At 30.3% G+C, this 16,628-nt stretch overlaps 3 protein-coding genes across 3 annotated transcripts; all 3 read left to right on the top strand.

The window, feature by feature from the left end:
• The first annotated feature begins 590 nt into the window (after positions 1 to 590).
• On the top strand, positions 591 to 3,302 carry LOC106761107 (mechanosensitive ion channel protein 6). Its single transcript, XM_014644615.2, has 5 exons — positions 591 to 1,917; positions 2,010 to 2,133; positions 2,252 to 2,545; positions 2,625 to 2,827; positions 2,922 to 3,302. The coding sequence occupies exons 1-5, from the start codon at positions 683 to 685 to the stop codon at positions 3,217 to 3,219; spliced, it is 2,154 nt and encodes a 717-aa protein (XP_014500101.1). The 5' UTR covers positions 591 to 682; the 3' UTR covers positions 3,220 to 3,302.
• Positions 3,303 to 9,319: 6,017 nt separating this feature from the next.
• On the top strand, positions 9,320 to 10,808 carry LOC106761805 (ornithine decarboxylase-like). Its single transcript, XM_014645373.2, has one exon. The coding sequence runs from the start codon at positions 9,329 to 9,331 to the stop codon at positions 10,613 to 10,615; it is 1,287 nt and encodes a 428-aa protein (XP_014500859.1). The 5' UTR covers positions 9,320 to 9,328; the 3' UTR covers positions 10,616 to 10,808.
• Positions 10,809 to 15,224: 4,416 nt separating this feature from the next.
• On the top strand, positions 15,225 to 16,105 carry LOC106759922 (plastocyanin). Its single transcript, XM_014643307.2, has one exon. The coding sequence runs from the start codon at positions 15,365 to 15,367 to the stop codon at positions 15,863 to 15,865; it is 501 nt and encodes a 166-aa protein (XP_014498793.1). The 5' UTR covers positions 15,225 to 15,364; the 3' UTR covers positions 15,866 to 16,105.
• Positions 16,106 to 16,628: the final 523 nt, after the last annotated feature.

Raw genomic sequence — 16,628 nt, 5'->3', positions numbered from 1 at the left:
GTATAAAGAATGTTTATATTATTATAAACTTACAAATACGTTAAGTTTAATGATATTTATAAAAAAAAATATTTAAACTTTTCTACATTTATTACGAAAAAAAAACTAAACTCCATAATAAATCTGATCACAAATAATAACTTACTCTAAGTCACTTATTATAATATAATATCACAAGATAAAAAAAAAAAAAGATAATATAATTTTGCATGTTTATGCTATAGTTTAGTTAAATTCAATTTTAAATATAAATGAATTATTTTTTTCATACAGAAAAAGGGTATAATTTTTTTCATGATTAGTTTCTTCAATTTCAAAAAATTTAAACCGTTTTAGAAAATTTCAACAACTCATCCCCATTCTCTGATACATTTGAAAATGGTCGAAGCTATGCACGTTTGACATTGATCCAGAGAAATAAGAATGAAAGAACATGCATCAGTAAAAGTGCATGTAATGAGCATTACCACAACATAATGAATAATTCTGAAAACTTGCAAACACTTTATTCTTTTGAACCTTTATTACATGCTATTCGTCACTTCCTACGGATTCATATATTTTGGCATCAAAAGAGAGGTCATGTCTAAATATTCCCAATTCTTTCACCGTCTGCATACATACAGGATTTGAGAAAGAAAACAAACACAAGGCTGTATTCTGTGGCGTAAAAGAAAATCTAATGACCCAAAGAGAGGAAGTTGTGCTTGATTTTGAAGACAACAATGGCCGCAGCAACAGCAAAGATGAAAATTTAGCATCGAAAGGTGTTGTTGTCAACGGTCAAAGTGACAAGCTTCATCAAGACTTGCAGGAAAAACGCAGAGGAAGTGAATCAATAAGAAAGAGAAAGCAGGATCAGCAAAAAAACGAAGAAATCCATCTCCAAACTTCACATTCACAAGAAAGCGTGGTGAGGTCTTCTTCGAACAATTCAACTCCGCGATACTCGTGGAAATCATCAATAAGCAGAACAAAGTCTCGGCTGATAGACCCTCCAGAAGAATCATGCGCAAATTCAGAGTCAAGTGAACAAAAAGCGGCAGAAAATGATGACAGTGTTGAGGACATGCCTGAAATTTATAAGAAAATGAGGTTTAGTGCGTTCTCACTGCTTCAGTGGCTATGTCTGGCCTTAATAATCGTAGCCTTGCTTTCAAACATTTGGATATCGTGCTTGCAAAAACTCAAACTCTGTGGCCTTCCCCTGTGGGAATGGGAGACAATGATTTTGGTTATACTTTGTGGGCGTTTGCTCTCAGGTTGGGTAATCAAGCTAATCGTCTTCTTCGTGGAACGCAATTTCATACTGCGAAAACGAGTGCTGTATTTTGTGTACGGTTTGAAACACTCAGTGAAAAACTGTGTCTGGTTGGGTCTTGTTCTGCTGGTGTGGCATTTTCTTTTGGTCAACGCGGTGAAGAAAAAGGTCAACGACAGGATTTTGTCGTGTGTGACAAAGGTTGTGGTGTGTCTGTTCATCGGCACTCTTTTGTGGCTCCTTAAAACGATCCTCGTGAAGGTCTTCGCCTTGCACTTCCACGTGAAAACGTTCTTCGAACGGATTCGGGAGGCTCTGTTCAGCCAATACGTGATCGAAACGCTGTCGTGTGATCGGTTGAGGGAAGAGGAAGAAGGTGAAGATAGATCCGTTGGGAGGGTGTTGTGTAATAAGAAGAAGAAGCAAGATGAGGAAATGTCGATCGAGCAGTTACATAGGTTGAATAAGAGAAATATATCAGCGTGGAATATGAAGAGAATGATCAACATCGTCATGCATGGGTCGTTTACTACATTGGACGAACGTATTTTGTGTTCAGATGTTGAGGATGAGCCTTTGCTGCAACTTCGAAGCGAAAACCAAGCAAAGATCGCAGCTCAGAAAATTTTTCATAACGTTGCGCAACCAGGATCCCAGTAAGGCTTCTTAATTACGTGTATCATTCTTAGTTCTGAATTTCATTATTGTTACTACCACACCTGAAAACGAAAACTCTGCAATCCGACAGATGCATTTTCTTGCAAGATGTGATGCAGTTCATGCGAAGAGACGAGGCTTTGAAGTCAATGGATCTGTTGGGAGCAGCGTGTGCAGAACATGGGATTAGCATGTCTTCTCTTACAGAGTGGATGGTATTGTGCTTGAATCTGTTAGATAAGTCCTCTAAAAGTCATTCTAATGGATGATTTGTATCTTGTTGAGACAAAAATGTTTTATAGTGTCAGAGTCTCTACTTATATTTGTGTGCAGGTGAATGCTTTCAGGGAGAGAAGGGCACTGGCACTATCACTGAAAGACACGAAAACTGCTGTGGATGATCTTCATAACATGTTGAACATGATTGTCGGCATTGTCATTTTGATTGTCTGGCTTGCCATACTAGGAACTCCAATCCTACACTTCCTTGTCTTCATGGGATCCCAGCTTCTGTTGGCAGTGTTTGTGTTCGGGAATTCTTGCAGAACTGTTTTTGAAGCAATCATCTTCTTATTCGTGATGCACCCATTTGATGTTGGCGATCGATGTGAAGTAGATGGAATCCAGGTTGAGGAAATTCCAAGTTTAATTTAGTTTCCAAACAATAAAAGCATTGAGTTTTCTGATTCTCTTGTTTGGTTCTTAGATGGTAGTGGAAGAGATGAATATACTGACAACAGTGTTTCTGAAGTGCGATAACCAGAAGGTTACATACCCAAACAGTGTTCTGGCTACCAAACCGATTAGTAATTATCAACGTAGTCCAGACATGGGAGATGCAGTGGATTTCTGCATTCATGTCTCCACCCCATTAGATAAAGTTGCAACTATGAAAAGAAGAATTATAGAGTACGTGAATTGCATTTATTTCAGTGCTAGCAGAAAGAAAAAGCAGACTCATGAGTGTTGGAAGATTTACTGTTACATGTGTTGTAAATTGTAGGTATATTGAAAGGAAGAATGAACACTGGCATGCTGCACCGATGGTGATAATGAAGGATGTGGAAGAGTTGAACAAAGTGAACATGTCAGTGTGGCTTACACACAAAATGAATTATCAGGACATGAAAGAAAGATGGAACAGGAGAGCGGAGTTGATTGAAGAGATGATCAAAGTGTTGAAGGAACTTGATATTGAATACAGGCTTCTCCCCTTTGATGTCAATCTTACAAAACAACCTTCTCTGCTCTCTAACAAGCTTCCATCCAATTGGAAAACTTGTGACACCTCTCTCTCTTAGTCTCATTTTATTGAAGGAAAAAATGTCTTGAAAAACACTTTTTTCACAACTTTTTAACAATACTTTTTTAATAATTTTTTGACAACGCATACGTGACAATTTGTGATTGGTCCATTTTAAATATATTTGTAAACAAAAATTCAAATAAACCAATAAAATAATGAAACATGTCCCATTGTCAAAAAAATTATCAAAAAGTGTTGTCAAAATATCATCTTCCTACATATAGTAAAGGAAAAAGTCTCTTCAACAACTCTTTTTTAATAACTTTTTTACAACCAAACAGGTGTCACCTTTTTATGGTCTCTTTGAATTTATTCTAAAAAAATATTTAAAATGGAACAATCACAAATTATCACTATGTGTTGTCAAAAAGTTGTTAAAAAAAGTTGTTAAAGAGACTTTTTCCTTTACTTTTGTTAAATATGTTAAATGAATAATGAATGTAAAAATGTACAACTTTATTATTGGTGTTTTTAAGTTCTCATCCTCTCTTGTTTTTACAGTGTTTTTAGTATCATAAATTCCTTTTGATTATGTAACTAATATCAGTATATCGATACGTTTACGTGTGAAATACATTCATTTTAACAGGTGTTATGTTATTAACTTGTAAAATAGTACAATATGATTAACTGAATAAAATTATTATTGTAATCCAGAGTGTCATTTCACTGTTAAAATGAATAACCGTGTGAGAATATTATTATTTTTATGTAATACTTTGAGTAAAGTTGTAGTATCATATTTACTCAGAAAAATTATATTCTTCATACATTTACATTAAACTTTTTACCCTTATAATGTATAAATTTACTTATATAGTAAATATTAATATGAAATCAATTTACAATAATATAATACTTTTAAACTAACATTAACTACGTCATGCATAAATTAAGAACATATGGTTTTAACCTTAAAGCCAAATTAATATTTCAGTACAAAAGCAAAACAAATTTTAAAACGCTTTTATCTCTGTTAATGTAAATATTTACTATAAGAAGAATTATTTAGTTTTTTTGTTTCTCTCAGCATTGATATAGAGAAACGGGGTCTTTTAGTGATAATAAAATATAAAAATTTAATTTATTTTTTTAAATTCGTTTAATCAATTGATATTGATATTTTTTTAAAATTAAAACTATTTTTTAACTGACTAAACATTTTTCTAACTTCAGTGCTCAATTATTTAATTGTGTTACCAACCACAATAATAACGAACTAGATGGCATACCGGTGGCCCGTTCTCTAATTCAAATCCAAAAGATAAACGGGCTAAATGACTTCAAATAAGCCGAAGGTCATTAGCATTTACTTTTTTTTGTCTTTTAAAAAAGACTCTTTCTTCCTGTAGCTCCTTTTTTCCTGCATCTCACCAAACTCTTTGAACTCTAAATTGTCTCTCACTAAAACAATTTTATATAAAAAAAAGTGTGAAATCATCTATGCATCTCCATTTTTTTTAGTGTATTTCGGATTGTAATTGTTGCTGTAAAATCAATGGTAAGTGCAATGGTTTCAGCGTAGCAAGTGATAAAATTGTCTCTCACTAAAACAATTTTATATTAAAAAATGTGTGAAATCATCTATGCATCTCCATTTTTTTTAGTGTATTTCGGATTGTAATTGTTCCAGCAAAACCAATGGTAAGTGCAATGGTTTCAGCGTAGCAAGTTATAAATATCATTTTCTTGCAAGGGACTTGTGCAACACATGACAATTATTTTTTATAACCAAATTAGAGATCAAAGTGTACAAAAAAAACACAAGAAACTATTTTTAGTATTTTATCAAACAATTGGTGTGCAAGGAATTTATATTTAAAAGAAACTTCATTGGAATTGGGTTTTATGAATCATATGAATATACATCTCTGTTTAAAATTTCATTATTTCCTTTAAACATTCATGTCAAGACATACTAGTCTTAATCCCTTAGCAACTAGTTCTAAATTAATTTATCAAACAATTAATTTCTTACTAAATTTAACATACAAATTGCATTAAATTTGATGTTAAGAATAACTAAGTTATTGAGTCTATCTCTAAATCCCAAATCACTTAGGTGTGCTTTATGTATGCCTATATTCAAACATACTATCTTGTAATAAGAGATTTTATTTAAGTTGATTTAAACGTGAATGGATGATGAATTAAAAGAAACTAAGTGTGCTTTGTTTGGATAATGAATTGAAGGGATTAAAAAAATAGAATGATTTTTTTTTTTGAGAGTTTAATAGGATAGATTACAAAATATGTCTTAATTGATAAAAATATATAATTATTGATTTATTTTTGTGTAGAAATGTAGATATAAATTTAAATGTAAGTAATGGAAATTATATTAAAATAAATTGAATTTTTTATTTATAATAAAAAAAAATCAAATTAGGAAAATAAAACTAAAATTTATAAAAGTGATTTGTAAGAATAAATTTCAAATAAATAATCTTAAATATTTTTTCTATATTATTATTTAAATTATTGTTAACATTAATTTAAAAAAAACATAATCAATAATTATAGAAGAAGAAAGAATCGATTCCACCCTTTCTAAAATGTATTTAGAGACGCTTCCAAAGGATTTGCAACAACATATGTAATCGGTTCGTTGGCCTCTTTCACATCTTCATAATTGATTTCATAAGCTTAAGAATCGATTTCTTACCTTCTTAACTTGTTCCCTCTCACAACTGATTCCCATCATTCATTCTCATGAACGTTTAAGTTTATAACTGCTTAAAAAACTTGTGCTAGAACAACAAACTTTTATTTATCTGTTTTTAAAGAAGTGATTAAAATAAACACAATTAGATATAAAATGTTCACCGTCACAGTTAAATTAGAAAATAAATATGCTAGAAAAAAAATTTAAACTTTGATATGTGGTTTTTAAAGTTTTCTTTTATGTATAAATTGTCCCAATTCACGGTGCCATAACCTAAATTTTAATACTTACTTTAACGACGAATATTTTAAATTAAATTGTCATAATTTAAAGATATTTTAAATAGTGAAATAATGAACAGTTATTGAAAAAAAAGTTGATGTTCATCAAAATTATCTTTAAAAATTTTACTATTTTTCTTTACAAATCAATTTTAAAGTAATGTTTGAATATATCTTTAATTACTAAGTAATGTAAAAACCCATCAAACACATATCAACAAAGTCATTTATACAAAATAAAAAAGAAATCATCAACATTAATCTCTCTAAATTCAACATCCAATGTTAATTATATTTCTACCAAATTGTTTCTCTTACTCTCTTAATTATAACCTCAACTCCAATGTGAAATTAAAAAAAAATAATCATTTTATGATTTTCATTTATATATTTTTATTATATATGGGTGTTTTGTTTGGTAACATTTTACTTGTATAAATCAGAATTAAATTAAAAAAACATATGATTATATAATATTTTATATGTTATACAATATTTTTATCTCAACAGTTTTAATTAAGTCAAAAATCATGTGTGAGTAATTTACTTTATATTATGTACACTATTTTAATAATATATAATTTAGTTTGTTAAACAAAATATGTAGAGTTGATGAACTCACAATCACTCTATCCCTATTACATTACAAGTAATATATTTTATATGTTGGATAAATTTGACTACTTTAGCTCATCATTGTCGAAAAACTGTTTTTTTTTTTCACATGTGTGTATAAATATATATATATATATATATATATATATATATATTTTCAAACTTATATTATAAATATTTTTTATTTTATCATACTACTTGTCTATGAGTGCCAATAAAGAGTAAATGCATTGGTTCATGATAAATATTTTTTGTTTGTGTGTGTGAATTACTATTCTGTTGTATTAATTGTTGATGATTGTATTTAGTAACATTTTCAGGTAACTTATCAGAGTCTCGTGTTAATGTGTAGGCAGACAGTCAATATTTCTAATAAATTACGAGGACTTTACATTTAACAAAAACATGCATTTAAATTAATTTATCAATATTTACATGGACCTTCACTACCAAGTCCATTTAAGTTTATTTGATATTTTAATAATCCGTTGGGTTACTTAAACTTATATGAGAAATGTTGTCTTGTATCTATAATGTTCAAAACATGTTTTTAGATGGTTGAGGTGAACCTTGTCTGTTAATTAGGATCACTACGAGTAGAAAAATCGTTGGATAAGATTATTCTTCGACATTTTTTTCCAAATTTTTTAGGACACATAATTCAAATAAATGAAACCTTATTGAGATAGGTTATTCTAATGTGATAAAACATTTTCTTCATTTTACGTCTATTATAAATTTAATCAGTATAAACACATTTCACATCCATTTACTTCAGCTATTTATAACCATTATAAAAATGTATTTATTCATAAAAAAAGTGTCAATATATTTTCTTTATCATAAATTATAATTTAAATATTAAAAAATAAACTTTAAATTTAATAAAATTTCACAAAATTGATTTGTAAAATAAAATTTCCATTCACTTATATATTAATATATAAATAATGTAAACAACGGATTGTGTATTAGGTAGAAGTTAGAAAAAGATATGAAGTTGGATAGTGGCGTTTGCACTTTTCTTGTTTCTATAATTTATTGCAATAATCTCTTCAAAATACAATATATAGCACTGTTATAATATTCACCACGTTCTTTGTTTGTGTATTAAAATCTTGACTCGTATTACAATCTTGACTGCCATACTCGTTTCTCACTTTTCAGTTCATCATGAATTTATGGTACACGAAAAACGGAAAAGAAATCTAAATTAAACAAGAGTGAGAGAATAGACAATATATCACATGTTAAAATAAAAAGCGTAAAAATTAATCAATTATTCTATGGAAATTTAACCTATTAATAGAAAAAAAAAGAGAAAATAATATCCCATTAACTTTAAATAAATAAACTTAAGAAACTTTCTTTTTATTTAAATAATGGAATATGAAGGATATTATTAACATATTTTCTATTATATTTTACTTTTATCATTTTTTATTACGTTAATTTTACATGAATTATGTGTATAAATGATTTTTAATGATCATCTTTATAGTTGATTTATCACGTGCTATGTTTGTAATTTTTTATTTTAACTAGTTTTAAATTTGTGACTAAGTATGATGTTGGTTCGTGTGTTTTTAAAAGAGAGTTAGAGATTGAAAAAAAAAATCTTTATAATTAAATTTTGAATAAAATCAACCATAAAAATAATTTAAATTATTTAACATGTTCAAGCTCAAATGTTACTTTTGAAAAAAAATTAACACTATTAAATTGAAATGATTATATTTACCATTTTTAAAGTTGGAGAACATACACTTATTTGTATATAAGAGTATACAAATACATGATATACTATTTTTAATAAATACCTAAATTAATCTATGAAAGATTAATGTACTAACTAACATGCATTTAAGTATTTTGCTTGCATGGCAATCTCTTAGCTACTAAGATGTTAAGGATTACTAAATGAATTTATTTTTAAGTTGTTTTAAGATCTAAAATGATTGATTTGCTTTATTTTTGTTACTAAGATTGAAACTTTATACAATGCATAATCCGAAAATTGATTAAGAGAATACGGTTAGAGTAGTTAAGGGTTTAATCTAACTATGTACTGTTTGTAAAATGATTTTTTAACTCGTAGTTTTTTGTTACAACAGTAAGAAAGATTTGCAAGGAACGACATTAGTCCATTGGAGTATAGTGAATACTTTACATGTGAGAACACTTAGATAAAACTTACATTAATAATTGACTACTTAAAAAATGTGAGAAATTGTACAACTTTAATTTAAAATATTTTAAACTAAATTCGTATCAATTTGACTTACTTAAAAAATGTTTTCAACCAAAGTCGTCTTTATACGACTTGTAATAAAATAGTGTCACCTTAAAATTTATTCACTTTTGTATTTTTTTTAAATCTTCCTCGTTGCGATAATTTATATATATATATATATATATATATATGATCTTCATTTAGCTTCTCAAACAGCGAAGACACTATCAAGCATTCAGTGGTCAGTCACGTACTATAACACTCTCCCTTCGTCTTCTCCTTCACCTCTTAGTTACCTTTACTACCAAAAATGTCTACACTGGTTTCTGAACCATTCCAAGCCTTGAGCTTGAAGCCTGTTTTCAGTGCTTCAGGCATTAAGGGCAAACGAGTCACTGCACTGTCACCACAAGGAAATGCCCTCACTGATTTCATTCAAACAGCCATTGCCGAAAAACCAGACATTGACTCTCCATTCAGCGTACTAGATTTGGGGGTCGTTATGGGCTTGTTGGAAAAATGGACCACCAAGCTTCCCACGGTCCGGCCCTTCTACGCCGTCAAGTGCAATCCCAACCTCGCCCTCATCGGGGCTCTCGCCGCCCTAGGCACCAGCTTCGACTGTGCCAGCAAAGCCGAGATTGAAGCCATTTTATCCCTTGGAGTCTCACCCGACCGCATCATCTACGCCAACCCTTGCATATCCGAATCCCACATCGAATACGCCGCCACCGTAGGCGTCAACGTCACAACCTACGACTCTAAAGACGAGGTAGAAAAGATACGCAAATGCCACCCCACGTGCGAGTTGCTTCTCCGCATCAGGCCGCCGCAAGAAAGTGGAGCGCGCACCAGCTTGGGCCTCAAATACGGCGCGCTTCCCGAAGAAGTCCCGGAGCTTCTGAGCGTGGCTCACGCCGCCGGACTCAAAGTGACGGGAGTGTCCTTCCACATTGGAAGTGGTGGAGGCGACCCGCAAGCTTACAAAGGAGCCATATCTGCGGCAAAGTCCGTCTTCGATATTGCTTCCCTGCTGGGCATGCCGAGAATGCGCGTTCTCGACATCGGCGGCGGCTTCACCTCCGGGCCGGAGTTCGACGTCGCGGCTATGCAAATCAACGCGGCAATTCAATGCAGCTTCGGGAAAGAGGAGCTGGTGGTTATTGGCGAGCCGGGTCGTTACTTTGCAGAAACGGCTTTCACGTTGGCCACGAAGGTTATCGGTAAACGCGTGAGAGGAGAGTTGAGGGAGTATTGGATTGACGATGGAATTTATGGAACGCTTATTAACATCGTATTTGACTACGCTACCGTCACGTGCATGCCACTCGCCTGCACCTCGAAACCTGAGAACCCTTTTTGCAGGGATTCCAAAACCTACTCTTCCACCGTGTTTGGACCAACCTGCGATTCACTTGACACTGTTCTTACGAATTACAAGCTTCCGGAATTGCAAGTGAACGATTGGCTCGTGTTCCCCAACATGGGTGCTTATACAACTTCGTCTTGCACTAACTTCAATGGCTTTAGCTCCTCAGTGAACTCCACATTCCTTGCATATTCCAACCCTATGACGCCGGAACAGACAATGTTCTAGTCCAATCCCAAACTGAAGATGGCCATTTCTTACACGTGTTGTTTCTGACATGTCTCTCTTTTGCTTGGGAAAGTCAACAATGGCTGAATAGGTGGTGGTGGCCGCTGCGTGGTTTCTCTTTCAATGGATGTATCTTTTTCTTTTTATGTCTTTTAATGTACCTTAGATGTTCCTATAAGCTTGGTTTATTGATGATACTTTATTAGAAAAATGTTTTTTCAACAATTTTTTGTATAACACTTTTTTATCATGAATTGTGATTAATTTAATAAATTTAAACGAATAATGACATGTAATCAAAAAATTGTTATATTCCTATTTTTATAGGTTTCATGTATTATATTTCTTTCTTTTTTAAGATATTTATATCATAATAAAAATAAGATGTAATTAGTTATTTTATGTATGTTTTCATTTAAAGATGTCAAATTTGTCTTGAAATTACTTTTAATTTTAATTTATTTTTGTTAACTATATCAATAAAATAAATTATTTTTATTAATTTTATTAACAATTTTATTTTTAATAAAAAAGATTGATCTGTTTTGGAAAATTTAACAACAACATATATCACTTTTTTATAAATTAAGACCAAATTAAATTATGTTTCACAAATTAATATCAAAATGAGTTTAAAATAACAGGACGAACAACAAGACCATAAATAACTAAACGACTAATTAAACCAAAAATAATTAAATTTTTTATTATTAAATATTTAAAAACAACAATACAGAAAAAAAAAATAAACAAATATAATAATTTCTATCAGCATTGTTGCTCTGTGCTTGTATATTTTCTATAACCACGGGTTGATACAACGTCAGAAGAGTTAACTTATACTTACACAATTAGCGTAGGGCATAGGATGCTGGCCTAGGTGTGACAATACTTACATGCTCATCTTGACATAAACTATTAAAATTATGATTAAATGGACTTCCTCGTACTAGTACGTGATTTTTTTAACTTCAACTAATTATTTCATATTTTTAATTTTTTTGAAAGCGAATGTTTTATGGACTTTTGTTTTATTTCTAATATTTTATTTCTAAATTTATTCTGAGCGAGATCCTCTTTTACATCGGTATATTGTTAGTTATTAAAACAAATTAACGAGTTCAATATGATTGATGGATGAGGTAAATTCATTGGAAAAAAATTCAATAATAAAATTTGAGTTAAATTCATATAAAAATTAACATTATTTTTAATCTAAATTTTTGACACAATATTTAATGAATAACGTTATCATTGTTATAAAACATCCCAAATTTCAAATACACCATAATATATAAATTTGGTTGTATAATTTAATATTATAGCATGAAAAAAACATATAATACAATTGTATTGTATTTAGTACACTCTTCCAAAATCATAAACATTTTTTTAAAATATCACATATAACCCAATTAAAACATAATATAATCATAATATTTTTAAACATTTCAAATTTACTTCCTTAACTTCAATGTTTCATACTTTGCTCACGTGTATTACTTTGTACTCATTTGAGTAACCTTATATAACAGAGAAATAAAAATACATTCTAAAATAAAACAATTTAGTTATTATGGCCAAAATATAAGATTACGCTTATATTTATAAAATAACTTGTATTCAGACCATAATAAAATACTTATCATACAATTCTACCCATATTCTAATATATAACATATTATTACTCTTTAAAAAAATTATAGATTTAATGTATTGATTAAACTCTAAAAACATGTATTTGTTCTACTCACCCTCTCTTATTCGGACCTCGCACCTCGTTATCTCGTGACCATATTTCAATTCAAACTTTAAAACTAAGTGAATTACTCATATGTGGATTTCAACATGATGACTTCCTTCAACTCTTACTCTAAATCAACTTTTCTATATGAATAAGTACTTAGTCAATACATTACACACATGAATCATACATTGACATCTCCATCATAATTATTACTAATCCTTACTCATAATTCATAAAATATTGTACAGTGATTAATCATAGATTTCATATGACCAATTGGTCAACCACAAATCGATCAATTTCCACCAGCGGAACCAATCAGTCATGAATCAAATGAAGTACATTAACTCTAATGTTAGTCAACTTAAGAGTTAAGTATGATTACACACAATTGGCTATCATTAAGCCAACATTAATCAAAAGTCTTCCCTAAAACCTATAAATAATGTTTAAGGTAAGAAAGTAAGTAACTTGGATTTACTATTGAATTAATTGCTAACCGTCAATGTTGAGCTGACCCTGACACTAGAGTGCCTTATGCAGGCATCCTCCGAACCATTTGGATGAATAGTTTGAAACAACACTTGGACTTCTGAATTACATTCAAATTTTGAAGACACAACACAACTTAGATAGACAACCTCCACCTTACGTCTAAAATAACATTAATCTCACTCATATCATAAATGTAAGACTTAATTAACGTATATAGTAAGTTGACACATGTTTAGCAATTTGTTTTAATTGTGTTCCAACTTTTTAAAAAAGTATCTCAATCAGGTCATTTAAAAAAAAATTACTAATGACATGTCACATGGTTTTTTTATTTTTTAAAGTTTTTTATTTTTATAAGCTTTTTTGTCCACATATCATATTCCTGGCATGACACATGACATTGTTAGTATCAATGTAAGTGTTATTGTCTTGATTTCAATTTAATAACTTGTGTAAGTTATTTTTATTCAATTTAATTTTTTTTTTTCAAAATAGAACAATATTTTTTTTCTCCAATTAAGTTGACACCAAATGTATTATTTTTACAAATGTTATACTAATATTTTTTTTTTAAAATGACTTTTTAAGAAATTATATTATTGTATATTATTAATCCATGTTCTGTAAAGTCATGTTTTTGTAACAATTTTTAATATAAATATTAGTATAATATTTATACAAACAATAAATATTGTACCAATTAAAAAGAAAATTAATTTTTTATTTGTATAAGTGTTATTAATTAATTTATTCTTATAAAAATTATGGATCAATAATATATTAGTTTTACATACTTAATCTTTTTTTGAAAAAAACATTTATATTTAATTAGTTTTAATCTTATAAAAAAATTATTAATAATATATAATAATATAATATGTTAAAAAGTTATTTAAAAAAAAAATATATTAGTATAACATCTATACAAATAATAAATTTAGTCTTAATTTAAAAAAGATAATATTGTTTTTTAAATGAAACTAAATTAAATAAAAGAAATATGTATATAAAGGAATTAAATTAAAATCAAGTATATGGATTTTGACCCTAGCACTAACATGTGACGTTGTTGTGTCACATAACATCAATAGGGTCACGTATCATAACATGTAGACTAAAAAATGTGAGAAAAAAAAATCACATATTAACACGTTGCATGCTACTGATAATAATTTACTCTATTACTTTAATTTGTAACTGAACAATATCAAAATAGATTAAAAATAAAATTAATGTTAAGAAAAACATTACTTAATTACTATAAGATGATTATTTTTAGGTTTAAACATCTTTTTGCCCCTAAGTTAGAAGCGGGTTCAGTTTAGTCTTTCCTTTTAAAAATGTAAATTTTTGATCTCTAAGTTATAAAAAATGTATCAAATGAGTCATTTTTTAACTTGAAATACTGTTTTTGGTTGTTTCAAGTTAAAAAAGGACTCATTTGATATATTTTTTATAACTTAGTAATCAAAGGTTTATATTTTTAAAAGCGAGACTACACTGAACATCGGCTTATAACTTAGGAACCAAAAAGAAATTTAAACCTTATTTTTATATATTGTTAGTTAATTACTTCTTCTATTCACCAAAATAAATGAAGATAAATTTTCTTTAATTACTTTTCTTCGTATTTTTATTTATTTAGAGAATTTTTTATTTCATTACATCTCTATGGATTGATGATTATTAGTAATTTTATATTATGATTGTCTGATCATTCAATTCAAGAATCAAACGTGATCAGATAATTCAATCAATCTACAAACTCAAAGAAACCAATCAAATAATGGAACGATCATACTAAAGTGAAGTTAATACTAAAAATGATTATGTTAAATTTTAACTAAATTATTATCAATTGAACTATAATTAAAAAATAATCTGAAGTCCTTTTCAAAATATACAAATATAAATTTATAATATTATAATAAGTTGATTACATTTATTACATCTTTATTATTATAAAATTCTTATTGACTTTCACATCAGATTTCATTCACATATATAAATCTCATTTGACCCTTGAAATTGAAAGATTTTGTTAAAAAAAATGGCATAAACCAAAACAGAAATAATCTAAAACTCCTTACACGTGATTTATTGGTAATAGTGATTTATTTTCTTGAAAGCTTGAGCTAGTGGTGAGTGTCTTACTAACATAGATTCACCACCAGCTTTTTTTGCTTGTGTTAATTACAGAACAGAGATTCTACTGCATATGTATGTGACAGAGAAAGAAATGAAAAAAAAAAAAAAAATCTACGCCACGTCAGAGGATAACATCTGATTCAACCAATGGGAACAATGGTGATGAGATGATGAGATAAACCCTTCACTCTGCATTATCTGCATCACCCATTGTTCCTCTTCTCTCAGCCACACAAACAACAATCCACACCTTTCTCCATTCTCTCACTCTATAAAAAACAACCTTACCGGTTCTCCGTTCTGATTTCCCCCATTCCACACACAAACCTCACTCGCCACACCTGCCTTCACAGACAGACATGGCCGCCGTCACCTCCGCCGCCGTCGCCATTCCCTCATTCACCGGCCTCAAGGCGAGTGGAACAACCAAAGCGAGTGCCGCGGTTAAAGTCTCAGTTCCCCAGGCCCCACGCTTCGGCATCAAGGCTTCCCTCAAAGACCTTGGAGCCGCCGTAGTGGCCACCGCCGCCAGCGCCGTCCTCGCCAGCAATGCCATGGCCCTCGAAGTCTTGCTCGGTGCCGGTGACGGCTCTCTGGTCTTCGTTCCCAGCGACTTCTCCGTGGCCTCCGGGGAACAGATCGTGTTCAAGAACAACGCAGGGTTCCCGCACAACGTTGTTTTCGATGAGGACGAGATTCCCAGTGGGGTGGATGCAGGGTCAATCTCTATGCCGGAGGAAGAGTTGCTGAACGGACCTGGTGAGACTTACAGCGTCACTTTGAGTGCCAAGGGAACCTACAGTTTCTACTGCTCGCCTCACCAAGGAGCTGGTATGGTCGGAAAAGTCACTGTTAACTGAATCTCTGTGTCTGTGACTGAACAACAAGATTCCCGTGGTTCGTTCTTGTGATTTTGTTTTTGTAGAAGAGCTTAATCTACGTCCTTCTTGTTATCATGGGATATATATATTGTTTATGTCATGGATGAACATATAATGCCTTTCTTGTAATTCATTTGCTTCCTTTGGTGGATTAATTCTCCCTTAATCCTCCCTCCTGTTGGTTCACTGCTTAAGATACTATTATTTTCTTTGGTCAAAGTCTCACTTATTTATGATTAATCAAGTTAAATAAATACTTAAATCGCTTCCACGGATGACCAAAAACAAGTATACTATATAGTTCAGAAATTAAAAATATTTTAAAAATATCTATTGTAGCTCAAGATAGTTATCTCATGCAAATAAGTTTATTTAACTCTATTTGATATTTGTTGATCTTTAAATTGTTGGAGCTGGGATTCATAATTCATTACCAGATCGTCGTACACATTTTTTTTCTCTGGAAGAATATAAAAAGACTACGATGCGTTGCATAAAATAATATTGCAATTACATAACATATAGAAACCAAATTGAATAAATTCTTCAATTTCCGAATTAAATGCCTAGCAGAGAAGTAGAAAATCTGACTAATTTTAAGAACAGAAAGGACAATGCATCTACAGTAATTAAAAGTTACAATTTCAAGAATGTATTTTTTATTAGGACACGTGGTATAATTATTTTTTTTATATTGTATCTATTCACACACTGTTTAGAAGTACTGGCAAAATTAAGTTTA

The sequence above is a fragment of the Vigna radiata genome, chromosome 5 (assembly GCF_000741045.1).
Source record: "Vigna radiata var. radiata cultivar VC1973A chromosome 5, Vradiata_ver6, whole genome shotgun sequence".
Lineage (NCBI taxonomy): Eukaryota > Viridiplantae > Streptophyta > Magnoliopsida > Fabales > Fabaceae > Vigna > Vigna radiata.
The sequence above is the reverse complement of the archived record's forward strand: the minus strand, read 5'-3'. Positions and strand labels throughout refer to the sequence as shown.